Below are 15,761 nucleotides of genomic sequence, written 5' to 3'. Positions count from 1 at the left end.
GTGCTTTAATCAGTTGTAAAGGTTACATGAATACGTGCAATTGATTGAATTGGAGGTTCCAAGAACATACAGTAGCTGGTCATTAGACATCAAGGCATATTGAAAGCTGCTATTCTTCCTCAATGCCTCTGACATCCTACTACAGGGATGAGCCCTATTATAAAGTATACGTATCACAATGGATGAGCTTATGCCACTGGGCCCAGTCAGTGACTGTGGACTTGGAACCTTGTAGCATCACCTAGTGGTCAAACTGACTACTTTTTGCAACAACAAAACATGTCCTATACGCTTTTGCTTCTTGGTGGATATTCAAAAGGTGTTCTTACATTCTATTTAGATGATTGAAATGGAAAGACGATGTAAACTCGTACTACATTTTTGACGTAAAAATATGAAAATATAATGGTTCTGAGTGTTCTGTTCTGACCTTTCAGGTGATGAAAGGCCAGTGACTGTATGCCTCAGTGGGCAGAGGTCGGTGTCCTTAAACAGACAATTAGCCTTTGGGTGTAAAGACCCTCACTGTGCAGGAGACAGGAAGGGTTACTGCTGAAGAGAAGAGGCTAATAATGGCAGAGCTGGTGAAGCGTAATTTCTCACAGCCCAGTCTGGCGAGAATGACTCGTGAAAGCAGGATATTGGTGGGAATTAGGACTCAATGTTTCAGGGCTGATACCAGGGATGCACCATGATGTCCACTGTACTCAGTACTTACCTAGCACATCTATGACATAGGAAAGGTGGGAAGGGGGTTGCACTCTTGATCTGTATAGCTCCCCAACAATGCAGCTGTATTGAATCTGAAGTGTGCAGCATTATAACCTTTCGTCCTCAGGTCAAGAAGGCCCTCCAATAGGTCAAGAGGGAATCGTACCATAATTTAAAAAAAACACAGAACAGATTCAGGTGGAGAGAAGGAGGATGACAAGCAAAGAATACAGAGTAGCGTTCACATTGATATCATAGCTCGTTACAGAAGTATCAGTATCTCAAACTGCCCTTTCAGTTGCTTGTGTGCATTATTGGTGTGTATGGCTTATTAAGGGTAGCCTGGGGTCTAGGGTGGGTAGCTCACTATAGAGATATTCATCTTTGATTTTTTTGATAATATGTATTTTTTTTTCTCCACTCCAGATACAAACGTATACATATGAACAACAACTTACAGACGCACACAAACAATGACTACATCTCATCTGCCCAGAACCACATGATCACCCCCCCCCCCATCCATTGTTTGCCGCTTGTCCTTAAATTGTACCTATTTGTTTTTCTCGGTCGCCCATTTCAATATATATATTTTTTTCATTTGATTTTTCCATTATGTTAATTATGGCGGATTGATTGATTTCCAATTTGTTAGTATACGTTTTTTTTTCAAGATCAGTGATGAGAAGAGAATCATCTAGCCCATCGGGTATCTCACTACACCCCCATATGCCATATATTGAAATAGGTAGACAGAAGGATTAAAAGTACGTTTACATTGTAATATAGTAATACAACTTTCTAGCCCCACCCATAACTTATTTTGCTCTTTATATCGTTCCCAGAATGCATGGATTATTGAGTCATTCGTTTTACACTTAAGACACGACTCTGCCGTTGTGCTGTAGAATTTGTGAAAAGATTTTAAATCAAAATTTTGTGATATCTTGGTCAGTCCAAAATTACTTTTTAATTCTGTCATAATAAATGAAATAAATGTATTTCCTGTTACCAAGTCATTTATGTTTTTTATGCCTTTAGTTTTCCATGTGGACCAACTTATTAGTGAATTCCAAAAAGCTTTCCAAAGATTGTTCCATAAGGTTGTGTATTTAGGGCATGATATTGGTTCTTGTAAAATACGTTTCATTTTCTTCCATGTTGTTATAGTGTTCTTAACTATGAAGTTGTTCATGTTCGTAGCTTTTAGCCTTTGAAAATAGACACGTAAAAAGATTCTGGGGTTGAGCATGAGCATCTTCAATATGTACCCATTGTTCCTCTTTAGTGCATTTAACTGTATGTCACAAGTAAAAGCCTTGGGTGCCAGGTTGATACAATTCCAAGTCTGGAAGGTTAAAACCACCCTCAGACTTAGGAAGATGTAAAACTTTCCATTTGATTCCGTGAATTTTATTTGCCCATATAAAGTATGTTATGAACGAGTGTACATTTTAAAGAGAATGTCTGCGGTGGGGTAATTGGTATTACCGGAAATAAATACAAAAACTTTGGCAGCCATGCCATTCTATAGAGTTTCTTCTACCTGTAAGATTTATGGGAAGATGATTCCATTTTATTAGACCTGCTTTCATATTGTTGAGTAATGTAATACAGTTTTCTTTATATATGACTCTATATGATATTGATATGACTACCAGGAAATAGAGCTATTGACTGGGTCAAGAAGAAGAAGCAGGGGTTTACCTTATACTCTCCACCAGAGTGAGAGAGGACACACATTTGTCAATAGATTACACACACTGGACTGAGGCTTTTCCCCAACAGACATCAAATTGCATGCAATGATGTACACAAATTGTATAATGCCAGGGATCCTAATAGGTCACACTTTTGTTTTATTCCAACCCAGTAGGCGGCGATAATGCGCCATTGAAGTTCGTTGCCAACAACGGTTAACACCACGGAAGAAGAAAATCTGAAGTCATCTTGTGGTATGTGCGTAGGAAATAAATAACGTTTCAAAGGTATTTACTAGCTAATAAGTATGTCGCTGGTGTGGTATTTTTTCTGTTTAGTTTGCAACATACACATATGCATCAATGGCACGAATGTCTTCGACTTAGCTTCCGTTTTAAGTCCTGTTGACAGCTTGCTAGCAGTTGTTACGTGCTATCAGATTACCGTTGACAGCAGATGTAAATTCATTTGTTTATTTCAAAATGTAGCCAGAGAGAACATGTGGGAGACGACTTAATGGAATAATATGTAGTTTCTAGCTATGTAACTAACAGCTATCCATGTAACTAACAGCTATCCTTGCTAAGATTTGCCATAAAGAGTGTTTGTGGGTGCCCTCTTCCTCCACATATAGGGTAGTGTTCTTCCTTCCGGTCCAGGGTAAGGAGGTTGCTACCTGGCGGGTCTGTCTGTTAGTATGTCGTCCAGGAGAGAACAGAGTTCCAGGTCCCTTTTATTCGGCCTGCTGGTTGTACTGCTCAGTGACGCCATCTCCTTTGCACACGCTAGTAAGGTATATCAATTCCAGGACCATCAACTGTGGCGTGTTCTAGCCGGAGTCCCAGATCCGTTTCTGCTGTCTTGCCAATTCCGTTGCCGGCATCTTTTGAAGACAGCTTCGAGTGATATTTGCTATTGTGAATTTCATTGCCCAATGGCACAACCCCTAGATGGGGGTCCTGTTGTAAAGCTAATTTCCCGCAATTCTACATATTCTGACATGGTTTAGGCCTATGACCAGAGTGGAAGATCATTTATTTTTGGACAACTGTTACTTTGAATATGCACATTATTTTATTAAATAATTATTTGTCTGTTTGACACTTTATTCAGACAGTAATTAAATGAGATGGGGAGACAGGAAAATGGGAAGGTTGGATGCAGGGATTGATCCCTGTTCTCAGGTGGAAGCTGTATGTGACTACACCAAAACTCTGCACAGTAAATACTAATATTAATGGTTAATGGCAGTGGGGAACCAAATCATAAGATTGTATTCTCCTTGCCCATAGACTGCTTTCAAGGTAAGGGCACAAACATTTTGTAATTTGGGTAAACTATCTCTTTAAAATAGGGCTGATGGAAAATCCTGCTTGCTCTCCATGAGGGTTGGCCACCCCTGATGTTTCCCAAGTGCTGGGTGTTTGAAAATGTTCTTGTTATAACAATTAATTTCTCAACATCACCCGACCTTCAATAAAAGTCTAATGAATTTCAATATTCAGGTGGTTTATTCCTTCTAGTTTAATATCCTTTTCATTGTCTTACTCTGCATAGACGCAATATGTGTTTTATGAGTTGTGAGTCCCCCTAAAATGTCCAAAATGTTATTTGAGTCCTGGAGCATATAGCATATAATATCCAGTGACTATTTGTATGACTTAGTCAAAACGGTCCATTGATGGCTGAAAAATACATGATTCATTTTCTAAGACCCAAGTAGGCATATCAGATTTCAAATATGTGATTACACTGGCAAAATAATGACGAAGTGGAATAATAAAATACGTGTGGGGAATAACAGTAGTGTTTTGCTGACAAGCACACTAATTAACCTATATTGTTGCTCATTGTTAAGCAGGAGAATTGTTCCACTGATCAGACTAAATCAAGTAAATGGGTAACACGATCTCCTGAAGACAAGATGACATAAATCTACACCCTAACCAAATAATCTTTATATTTATTGTCCCCTCTGTAGAATAAAATCAGGTCACCCTACTGAAATTCCCTGCTAAAACATACTGTAGGTCTGTCTGCTGCTGCCTTTTTATTGGCACAGCCTAAATGTCAATCACCAAACCAGGGGACTAATGCAAGTGTGGATTTAACACGCTGTCAAAAGGCTGCATTCTGAAATAGGGGCGGGAGCAACAGCAGCCTCATTTTGTTGACATTGTACATGAAACTGCGCTACCGTGCTACTATTTTTTTCTAGTTATATATATGGATAACGTTCTCTCTTTCCATTCAGTCCCACTCTAATCTTGAGGGGCGTTTCTTTAAAACATGCATCCAATCCACTTGATCCCTAACATAACTAGACCAATCCCATGCTTCAATGTTCCGCGGTTCACCGTGCTGTGGCGAGACAGGACGATGATAGAGGTTCCGCTCGTGATGTTAACCTGCAGGCGCAGATGCTCCGATTTCATAACGATTTGGAGCACAGTTGAAAAGTTAATGCGCTGACTATAATGGACTAATTAGGGAAATAAAAGCAGTACTTTTCAATTACGTGAGATATTAGAGATGTGCCGTGAGAGCGTGAGAAGAGGGTCAAACGCCTGTGTCTCACAGCCAATGCGTAGGATTTGGCAACTCTGCATTGCTGTGATTGCATACAGCGTTTGGCATGACAATGACAGCAATGGCGTTGACAAGACAGCACAAATAGATCTGGTATAAGCTAGTGTATACTGCTACTATTGTCATTTTTCGATAATGCACATGTCACTGTATAGTAATAAGGAGCTTCTCTATATTCTCAGAGTTTTGAAGATGTGCGCTGCAAGTGTATCTGTCCACCCTACAGGAACATCACCGGACACATCTACAGCAGGAATGTCTCCCAGAAAGATTGGTGAGCGATTTTCTAGTGCATAACATGTGCATGCACATAATGCTGAATTCACAATCTAGTCTTCCAATCTAGGGGTGGTGGATTTCAAGTTCCATACCAAGAAAACAAACATCCTAGACCACTTTTACTCCACACACAGCGCTGCATACAAAGCTCTCCCCCCGCCCTCCATTTGGCAAATCTGACCACAATTCTATTCTCCTGATTCCTGCTTATAAGCAAAAACTAAAGCAGGAAGTACCAGTGACTCGCTCAATACGTAAGTGGTCAGATGACGCGGATGCTACACTACAGGACTGTTTTGCTTGCACAGACTAGAATATGTTCCGGGATTCATCCAATGGCATTGAGGAATACACCACCTCAGTCATTGGCTTCATCAATAAGTGCATCGATGACGTCGTCCCAACAGTGACTGTACGTACATATCCCAACCAGAAGCCATGGATTACAGGCAGCATCCGCATCGAGCTAAAGACTAGAGCTGCCACTTTCAAGTAGCGGGAGACCAATCTGGACGCTGATAAGAAATCCCGCTATGCCCTCAGACGAACCACCAAACAAGCAAAGCGTCAATACAGGATTAAGATTGAATCCTACTACAGCGGCTCTGACGCTCGTCGGATGTGGCAGGGCTTGAAAACTATTACGGACTACAAAGGGAAACCCAGACGCAAGCTGCCCAGTGACGCGAGCCTACCAGATGAGCTAAATGCCTTTTATGCTCACTTCGAGGCAAGCAACACTGAAGCATGCACGAGAGCTCCAGCTGTTCTGGATGACTGTGTGATAACGCTCTCGGTAGCCGACGTGAACAAAACCTTTAAAGAGGTCAACATTTACAAAGCCGCTGGGCCAGACGGATTACCAGGACGGGTACACAAAGCATGCGCGGACCAACTGTCAAGTGTCTTCACTGACATTTTCAACCTCTCCCTGACCGAGTCTGTAATACCTACATGTTTCAAGCAAACCACCATAGTCCCTGTGCCCAAGGAAGCGAAGGTAACCCGCCTAAATTATTACCGCCCCGTGGCACTCATATCGGTAGCCATGAAGTGCTTTGAAAGGCTGGTCATGGCTCACATCAACAGCATCCTCCTGGACACCCTAGACCCACTCCAATTCACATACCGCCCCCAACAGATCCACAGATGACGCAATCTCAATCGCACTCCACACCGCCCTTTCTCACCTGGACAAAAGGAACACCTACAGTTGAAGTCGGAAGTTTACATACACCTTAGCCAAATACATTTCACAATAGTAAAAATTCCCTGTCTTAGGTCAGTTAGGATCACCACTTTATTTTAAGAATTTGAAATGTCAGAATAATAGTTGAGAGAATGATTTAGAAGGGCTATATAAATAAATTTGATTTGATGGTATCTCTGTGCATTCAAATTGCCATTGATGAAATGCATTTGTGTTCGATGTCCGTAGCTTATGCCTGCCCATTCCATAACCCCACCGCCACCATGGGGCACTCTGTTCACAACGTTGACATCAGCAAACAGCTCGCCCCTACACAACGCCATACAAGTGGTCTGCGGTTGTGAGGCCTGTTGGAGGTACTGCCAAATTCTCTAAAACGACGTTGAAGGTGGCTTATGGTAGAGAAATGTTCTGTCAACAGCTCTGATGGGCATTCCTGCAGTCAGCATGCCAATTGCATGCTCCCTCAAATCTTGAGACGTGTTGTGTCACAACTGCACATTTTAGAGTGGCCTTTTATTGTCCCCAGCACAAGGTGCATCTGTGTAATTATCATGCTGTTTAATCAGCTTCTTGATATGCCACACCTGTCAACTGGATGGATTATCTTGGCAAAGGAGAAATGCTCACTAACAGGGATGTAAACAAATTTGTGCACAAAATTAGAGAAAAATAAGCTTTTTGTGCATATGGAACATTTCTAGGATCTTTTATTTCAGCTCATGAAACCAGCACCTTACATGTTGCATGTATATTTTTGTACAATGTAGTTCTACACACAGACAGTGCTTTTAACATAGTGTTTTCAACTTACAGTTGAAGTCGGAAGTTTACATACACCTTAGCTAAATACATTTAAACTCAGTTTTTCACAATTCCTGACATTTAATCCTAGCAAAAATTCCCTGTCTTAGGTCAGTTAGGATCACCACTTTATTTAAAGAATGTGAAATGTCAGGATAACAGTAGAAAGAAGGATTTATTTCAGCTTTTATTTCTTTCATCACATTCCCAGTGGGTCAGAAGTTTACATGCACTCAATTAGTATTTGGTAGCATTGCCTTTAAATTGTTTAACTTGAGTCCAACGTTTCCGGTAGCCTTCCCCAAGCTTCCCACAATAAGTTGGGTGAATTTTGGCCCGTTCCTCCTGACAGAGCTGGAGTAACTGAGTCAGGTTTGTAGGCCTCCTTGCTTGCACATGCTTTTTCAGATCTGCCCACAGATTTTCTATGTGATTGAGGTCAGGGCTTTGTGATGGCCACTCCAATACCTTGACTTTGTTGTCCTTAAGCCATTTTGCCACAACTTTGGAAGTATTCTTTGGGTCATTGTTCATTTGGAAGACCCATTTGTGACCAAGCTTTAACTTCCTGACTGATGTCTTGAGATGTTGCTTCAATATATCCACATAATTTTTCTTCCTCATGATGCCATCTATTTAGTGAAGTGCACCAGTCTCTCCTGCAGCAAAGCACCCCCCCACCATGAAGCTGCCACCCCCGTGCTTCACGGTTGGGATGGTGTTCTCCGGCTTGCAAGCCTCCCCCTTTTCCCTCCAAACATAACGATGGTCATTATGGCCAAACAGTTCTATTTTTGTTTCATCAGACCAGAGGACATTTCTCCAAAAAGTATGATCTTTGTCCCCGTGTGCAGTTGCAAACCGTAGTCTGGCTTTTTTATGGCGGTTTTGGAGCAGTGGCTTCTTCCTTGCTGAGCGGCCTTTCAGGTTATGTTGATATTGAACTTTTTTTACTGTGCATACAGATAGTTTTGTACCTGTTTCCTCTAGCATCTTCACAAGGTCCTTTGCTGCTGTTCTGGGATTGATTTTTACTTTTCGCACCAAAGTACGTTCATCTCTAGGAGACAGAACGCGTCTCCTTCCTGAGCGGTATGACGGCTGCGTGGTCCCATGGTGTTTATACTTGCGTACTATTGTTTGTACAGATGAACGTGGTACCTTCAGGCATTTGGAAATCGCTCCCAAGGATGAACCAGACTTGTAGAGGTCTACAATATTTTTTCTGAGGTGTTGGCTGATTTCTTTTGATTTTCCCATGATATCAAGCAAAGAGGCAGTGAGATTGAAGGTAGGCCTTGAAATACATCCACAGGTACATGTCCAATTGACTCAAATGATGTCAATTAGCCTATCAGAAGCTTATAAAGCCATGACATTATTTTCTGGAATTTTCCAAGCTGTTTAAAGGCACAGTCAACTTAGTGTATGTAAACTTCTGACCCACTGGAATTGTGATACAGTGAATTATAAGTGAAATAATCTGACTAAACAATTGTTGGAAAACTTACTTGTGTCATGCACGAAGTAGATGTCCTAACCGACTTGCCAAATCTATAGTTTGTTAACAAGAAATTTGTGAAGTGGTTGAAAAATGAGTTTTAATGACTCCAACCTAGGTGTATGTGAACTTCCGACTTCAACTGTATGTGAGAATGCTGTTCATCTACTACATCTCAGCGTTCAACACCATAGTGCCCACGAAGCTCATCACTAAGCTAAGGACTCTGGGACAAACACCTCCATCTGCAACTGGATCCTGGACTTCCTGACGGGCCGCCCTCGGGTGGTAAGAGTAGGCAACAATACGTCTGCCACGCTGATCCTTAACACTGGGGCCCCTCAGGGGTGTGTACTTATTCCCCTCCTGTATTCCCTGTTCACCCACGACTGCGTGGCCAAACACGACTCCAACACCATCATTAAGTTTGCTGACGACACAACAGTGGTAGGCCTGATCACCGACAACGATGAGGCGGCCTATAGGGAGGAGGTCAGAGAACTGGCAGTGTGGTGCCAGGACAACAACCTCTCCCTCAATGTGAGCAACCCCTCAGGAGACTGAAAAGATTTGGCATGGGCCCCCAGATCCTCAAAAGGTTCTACAGCTGCACCATCGAGAGCATCCTGACCAGTTGCATCACCACCTGGTATGGCAACTGCTCGGCATCTGACCGTAAGGCGCAACAGAGGGTAGTGCGAACGGCCCAGTACATCACTGGCGCCAAGCTTCCTGCCATCCAGGACCTATATAATAGGCAGTGTCAGAGGAAAGCCCACAAAATTGTCAGAGACTCCAGTCACCCAAGTTATAGACTGTTTTCTCTGCTACCGCACGGCAAGCGGTACCGGAGCGCCAAGTCTAGGACCAAAAGGCTCCTCAACAGCTTCTACCCCCAAGCCATTAGACTGCTGAACAATTCATAAAAATCGCCACCAGACAATTTACATTGACCCCCCCCGTACACTGCTGCTGCTTGCTGTTTGTTTGTTACCTATGCATAGTCACTTCGCCCCCACCTACATGTACAGATTACCTCAACTAACCTCTACCCCTGCATGCTGACTCAGTACCAGTGCCCCCTGTATATAGCCTCGTTATTGTGTTACTTTTCATTATTACTTTTTATTTTAGCCTACTTGGTAAATGCTTTCTTCTTCTTGAACTGCACTGTTGGTTAAGGACTTGTAAGTAAGCATTTCACGGTAAAGTCTACACTTGTTGTATTCGGCGCATGTTGCAAATAAAGTTTGATTTGATTTAAATGAATATATATTCGTTTGTTGTTTATGGTAGTCATGGAAAGGCTCAACTAAAAATGTAGACTACATCTTGGCCCAATCCATAATGTCATCTTGGATCCATCATAATATGTTTATTTATCGGTCCCCAGTAAGTGCCTCCATGTGGTGGAGCCCATGCCAGTACCGGGCCATGATGTGGAGGCCTACTGTCTGCTGTGCGAGTGCAAGTATGAGGAACGCAGCAGCAACACCATCAAGGTACCGAGTCTGACCCTTCCACACAGTCCATCAACTGTTATTATCTCATGTTGGGTGTGGTTAAATTCCACGTGCCCATAGGGACAATTTTTGCCTCTTAAATAACTCTCCCGAGGTTAAGGGTCACCGATTGTAACTCAGCTATGGTGGTCTGGAAAGTGACTGCTAAGGACTTACTGTCCACTTAGCAGATGGTTTATAGCCTTAAGTTATGTTATGGCATGTGCTGTGGCACTGGGAGAACGGAACAGATAAGGAAGCTTTTAGAATGAAGTTTTATTGTTCTTTGTGTTTTTTTTGGTTTATGTTAAGGACTCTCTGGAGAACGTTTCTGTCTTCACCTCCTTTTGTGCACAATTGTTTTATGAAACCTTTAAAATACAGTCGTGGTTCGCTTTATGCTTTGAATCCAGCGTTTCCACACCTGAGCAACCAAAGATTCCCAACTGGGGTATAAACTGACAGGGGGTAATGCTAAAGAGGAAATGGTATAGGAGGATGGTGTTCAAGACCATGACTAAAAGAATACATTCACTGACTGTCCATACAGCATGTACTGTATGTAAGGCCCGACTCTAATGAGTGTAAATGCCAGATTGTACTGAAACAGTTTTCACTAGTGATGTTGGAAAAAAATGTATTTGGTTACATATCGCAATATTATTTTGGACAATATTATATCAATACTTTGAGTCAAAGTATTGATTTCCCCCTCCCCAAAATGATGATGATAATAATAATAATTTTGCTAGCTAGCGCTAGTTGGCTGTACCTGCGCCAAAACTCCTGTGTTTTTCATCCTATAGCTTGTTTAGAACATCAATAAAATGACAGTATCGAATCACAACACATCAAACATCTTGAGAATCGCTATGCATATCGTATCGTCACCAAAGTTTTGTGATTATATTGTATCACGAGTTCCATTCGCAATTCCCAGCACTAGTCTTCACAGAGAAGAGTAGATACAAATAAATAAGTCCACTACATTCCTAAAGAAAATATGTACTTTCTACTCAATACATGATCTCTGACACTCAAAAGTACTCGTTACATTTTGAATGCTTAGCAGCACAGGGAAATGGTCTAATTCACGCACTTATCAAGAGAGAATCTCCATCCCTACTGCATCTAATCTGGCGGACTCACTAAACACAAATGCTTTGTTTGTAAATGATGTCTGAGTGTTGGAGTGTGCCGCTGGCTATCCATACATTTTTTTTTAATTGGTTTGGTTAGTATAAGGAATTTGAAATGATTTATACTTTCACTTTTGATACTTAAGTATATTTTAGCAATTACATTTACTTTTGATACTTAAGTATATTTAAAACCAAATACTTTGACTTTTACTCAAGTAGGATTTTACTGGGTGACTTTGCTTTTACTTGTCATTTTTCTATTAAGGTATCTTTACTTTTACTCAAGTATGACAATTGGGTACTTTTCCCACCACTGAATACTCACCTTCGATGGCCACTGGCATGCTGGAGAAGTGTGCTCTTCTACGGATGAATAGACAGCATGTATGGCCTCGTGGGCGAACGGTTTGCTGATGTCAACGTTGTGAACAGAGTGCCCCATGGACAACAAACACAATTGCATTTTGTGGACGGCAATTAGAATGCACAGAGATACCGTGACAAGATCCAGAGGGCCACTGTCGTGCCTTTCATCCGCCGCCATCCATCACCTCATCTTTCAGCATGATAATGCACGGTCTTGTGATGCAAGGATCTGTGCACAATTCCTGGAAGCTGAAAATGTCCCAGTTCTTCCATGACCTGCATACTCACCAGACATGTCACCCATTGAGCATGTGTATGGATCGACAGCGTATTCCAGTTCCCGCCAATATGTGGAGATGTGTCGGGCTGCAGATGGTGGTCACACCACATACTGACTGGTTTTCTGATCCACACCCCTACCTTTTTTTAAGGTATCTTTGACCAACAAATGCATGTCTGTATTCCCAGTCATGTAAAATCCATAGATTAGGGCCTCATTTATTTATTTCAATTGACTGATTTCCTTATGAACTGTAACTTTAATCTTTGAAATAGATGAAGGTTGCATTTTATATTTTTAGTCATTTTAATTTGGTAACAGAATTTAGAGTTTAATCACTTAATTCCAAATATATATTAGTAAAATCACTATAACTAATTGGTAGACCTACCTTTACTTTTTACATCTGTGAACTTTCATTATACGTCTGTGAACTTTCATTATTGTTCACCTAACACCTTTTTTGCACTATTGGTTAGAGCCTGTAAGTAAGCATTTCACTGTAAGGTCTACACCTGTTGTATTCGGCGCACGTGACAAATAAACTTTGATTTGATTTTGCTCCCTCATGAAGGAGAGAAATTAGAAAATATCTTTGGTAATGGAATTTCAAGCCACAGGGCAATGTTTTTTAAACTTCCACAAGGTAAATAATTTGTCCTAAACTAAATATAACTGTTGATATTATTTGGCAGGGGTCTTTAGGTCAACAGTAATGTGTTTTGATGTATTTCTAATACTTATTAAGATTTTTTCTGGTAGATGTTTTCTAAGACCCTTTTCCATCTGACCAGAAATCAAAGTCTTTCCTTGTTCCTAATATTTAGGATAGAAAATAGCTGCTAAAATGTATATATGCCTTAATTAAAAAATATATATATATCTAGACTCTTAACTTTAATTTGACACTAGATTTGACATGCTCCTATGCAGTTCACATGTTGGTGTTCATGGGTCATTTTACAATTATTATTTTTTTTACATGCCATGCCTTTTTAGATACTGTATTTGCCAATAATGTTTATAATAAATTATATATTTATAATATAGAAATGTGTGAAATATCCCTTTCCCTCTGCTTTTTTTGTAATAATACATATTTTCTTCTCTTTGTATTCCTGCATATGTTTTAATGTTTGTATTTGCATTTCAGAAAGCAGCCAAAGGCCTTGTCTACCGAACTTTAATCAAAGCTGCATTATATCCTCTGTCCCAGGTGACCATCCTCATCTACCTGTCAGTGGTGGGCTCCCTCCTACTCTACATGTTGTTCCTGCTGCTGGTTGACCCTCTGATCCGTAAACATGACCCCTACATCCAGCCCCTTCACAACGAAGAGGACTCTGAGGTAATACACATAGGCACACACAAATGAATGAGTTACTTTAACTCTTTGAATTCTGGAAGGTCAGCTATATACAGGAGCTCTTTTTCCATTTATCAGTTGCAGAGTGCCAGCTTTGCTCTTCCACACAGTCACCACACAGAGGGATCATAAACTCATATTACCTATCAGTTAAGCTTTGTGCATTGATGATGATAGTTCTCTCTGATACCACTAAGTTTTGTTGAGGTCAACCGGGGAAGGTCAACAGGTGAAGAACACAGGAGTGTGTGTGTGTGACGTCCTGTGTCTGTAACGTCCTGTGCTCTGTCTCTGTCTCCCCTCACAGGACATGCGGCCGCAGCCTGAGGGTGCCAGTGCTGCTCAGGGAGGCAGAAGTAACACGGTACTGGAGAGGGTAGAGGGGGCACAGCAGCGGTGGAAAAAGCAGGTCCAGGAACAGCGCAAGACTGTCTTTGACCGACACAAGATGCTTAGTTAAACCCCAATGGCTGACTTCAGATCAGAGGCTAGTCACCTCCTGAGCTTTGTCCACTGCTGCTGTTATACTGTCATTAGCTACTTCGTTGTTGTCCAGGATTTCAATTCCTTTGCCATTTCAATACATTCCCAGCACCTTTAGGACAGTTTATGTACAGCAATGCTGTTTGGAATGATGGCTGGCCCAATTGTCCTTTGTTTCCAAAATGATGGTTGCAGTCATGATTCCAAAGCTAAAGAATACAGATGTGATAGATGTGTACCAAATGAGCAGTATAACAAAACAGCATAATGCAAGTTCCATCTTCATCTCTGCGTCATACACTGAGTGTACAAAACATTAAGGACACCTGTTCTTTCCATGACGTAGACTGACCAGGTGAATCCAGGTGAAAGCTATGATCCCTTATTGATGTCACTTGTTAAATCCACTTCAATCAGTGTAGATGAAGGGATGGAGACAGTTTTAAAGAAGGATTTTTAAGCCTCGAGACAATTGGGACATCGATTGTGTGTGCGCCATTCAGACGGTGAATGGGCAAGACAAAAGATTTGTGCCTTTAAACGGTAGTAGGTGCCAGGCGCACCAGTTTGTGTCAAAAACTGCAACGCGGCTGGGTTTTTCACACTTAACAGTTTCCCAAAGGACATCCAGCCAACTTGACACATCTGTGGGAAGCATAGGAGTCAACATAGGGGGCAACAACTCAATATTAGGAAAGTGTTCCTAATGTTTGTTATACTCGGTGTACACCGTTAAAGGAAACTGGATATGTTGCAATGACATCATAAAAAAATAAGCTTGAAAAAATAGGACTGATTCAGAATGTCTTAATATGCTTAAGCTCCTTTAAATATATATATATCCAACCCTCATTGTAGCATTGTTGTGTTGTGAAGCTACCTCGGTACCTCAGTTTTATTAAGCCTTGTAATAATGAGTCATAGTTATGCCGACTTTGTTTTGAGAGACTCTGAAGTGGCGACTTGGGTTTATTGAAACCTCTGAGGTAGCTGAACGTGAATGGCTTGGCTTGTAACGCTCTCTTATAATGTAGTTATTAACTGTAGAATCACTGGTTAACGGGTTTTGGAATTACTGGAATGCCAAATGGCTTCGAATGATTCCAGAGTGGAATATTGCGGTCAGTTAGATTGTCTCTCACATTATTAGCGAGGACTGATACTCTGTGCGGGGGGGATTTCCATTCACAAGGTGACGTTTTGCTGGCCTGCTTTTACTCAGATATACATGTTACGGAATGATGATGTCTGTTGAATTATTATTTCTTAATGTATTTTTTAGCTGTTGTATTTAAATGCAGATGCACTCTTTTTTTTTTTTTTTTTTATATTGTTTTTAATATAATTTTCATCATGTGAAAATGATCGGCCTGTATGTTGATTTTAACACATCGACTGATACGTCTGAATCGGTTATTACGTTTGTTTATTACAGTTATCATATCTTGCACTGTTGAAAGAATGTCTGTTTGATGTAATTGTCGACATCATGCTTGGAAAACAATAATAAATTTTTAAAAATCCCTTGGTTGAGCTTATATTTATCCTGTTGAAGTTATTTGGTGAAATCTGTGTAAAATAGTTTGAAGCCGCTTTTGTCTTCGTTCATGATGTCAGAGCCCTTGTTGTCGCTTGCGTTGCTTACCGCCTTTTTCTGAAGCCGTCGGCCTCGTCTTCTGTTGTGCTTGTATTACTTATGACCACTAGATGGCAACACATCATTTGGTATTTTATATAGGCCTATCTATGTTAGCTGGGCCTGGGGGGAAAATACTTCAAAGAACATAATTACCAACCAACCAGGAAGTTACATGTCGTGAATGGTAT

At 41.0% G+C, this 15,761-nt stretch overlaps 1 protein-coding gene across 2 annotated transcripts; it reads left to right on the top strand.

Annotated features, from left to right (window-relative positions):
- The first annotated feature begins 2,575 nt into the window (after positions 1–2,575).
- Positions 2,576–15,458, top strand: LOC115167828 (transmembrane protein 9-like). 2 transcript variants are annotated; one of them, XM_029722492.1, is made up of 6 exons: positions 2,576–2,666; positions 3,047–3,205; positions 5,184–5,275; positions 10,189–10,297; positions 13,302–13,433; positions 13,759–15,458. In XM_029722492.1, the coding sequence occupies exons 2-6, from the start codon at positions 3,110–3,112 to the stop codon at positions 13,909–13,911; spliced, it is 582 nt and encodes a 193-aa protein (XP_029578352.1). In that variant the 5' UTR covers positions 2,576–2,666; positions 3,047–3,109; the 3' UTR covers positions 13,912–15,458. The 2 variants fall into 2 exon arrangements, with proteins under 2 accessions (XP_029578352.1, XP_029578351.1); XM_029722491.1 differs by having other exon boundaries at positions 2,626–2,699.
- The last annotated feature ends 303 nt before the right edge of the window (positions 15,459–15,761 follow it).

Source organism: Salmo trutta, chromosome 30 (genome assembly GCF_901001165.1).
Source record: "Salmo trutta chromosome 30, fSalTru1.1, whole genome shotgun sequence".
Taxonomy (NCBI): Eukaryota; Metazoa; Chordata; class Actinopteri; order Salmoniformes; family Salmonidae; genus Salmo; species Salmo trutta.
This window is presented reverse-complemented; position numbering and strand designations above follow the sequence as displayed.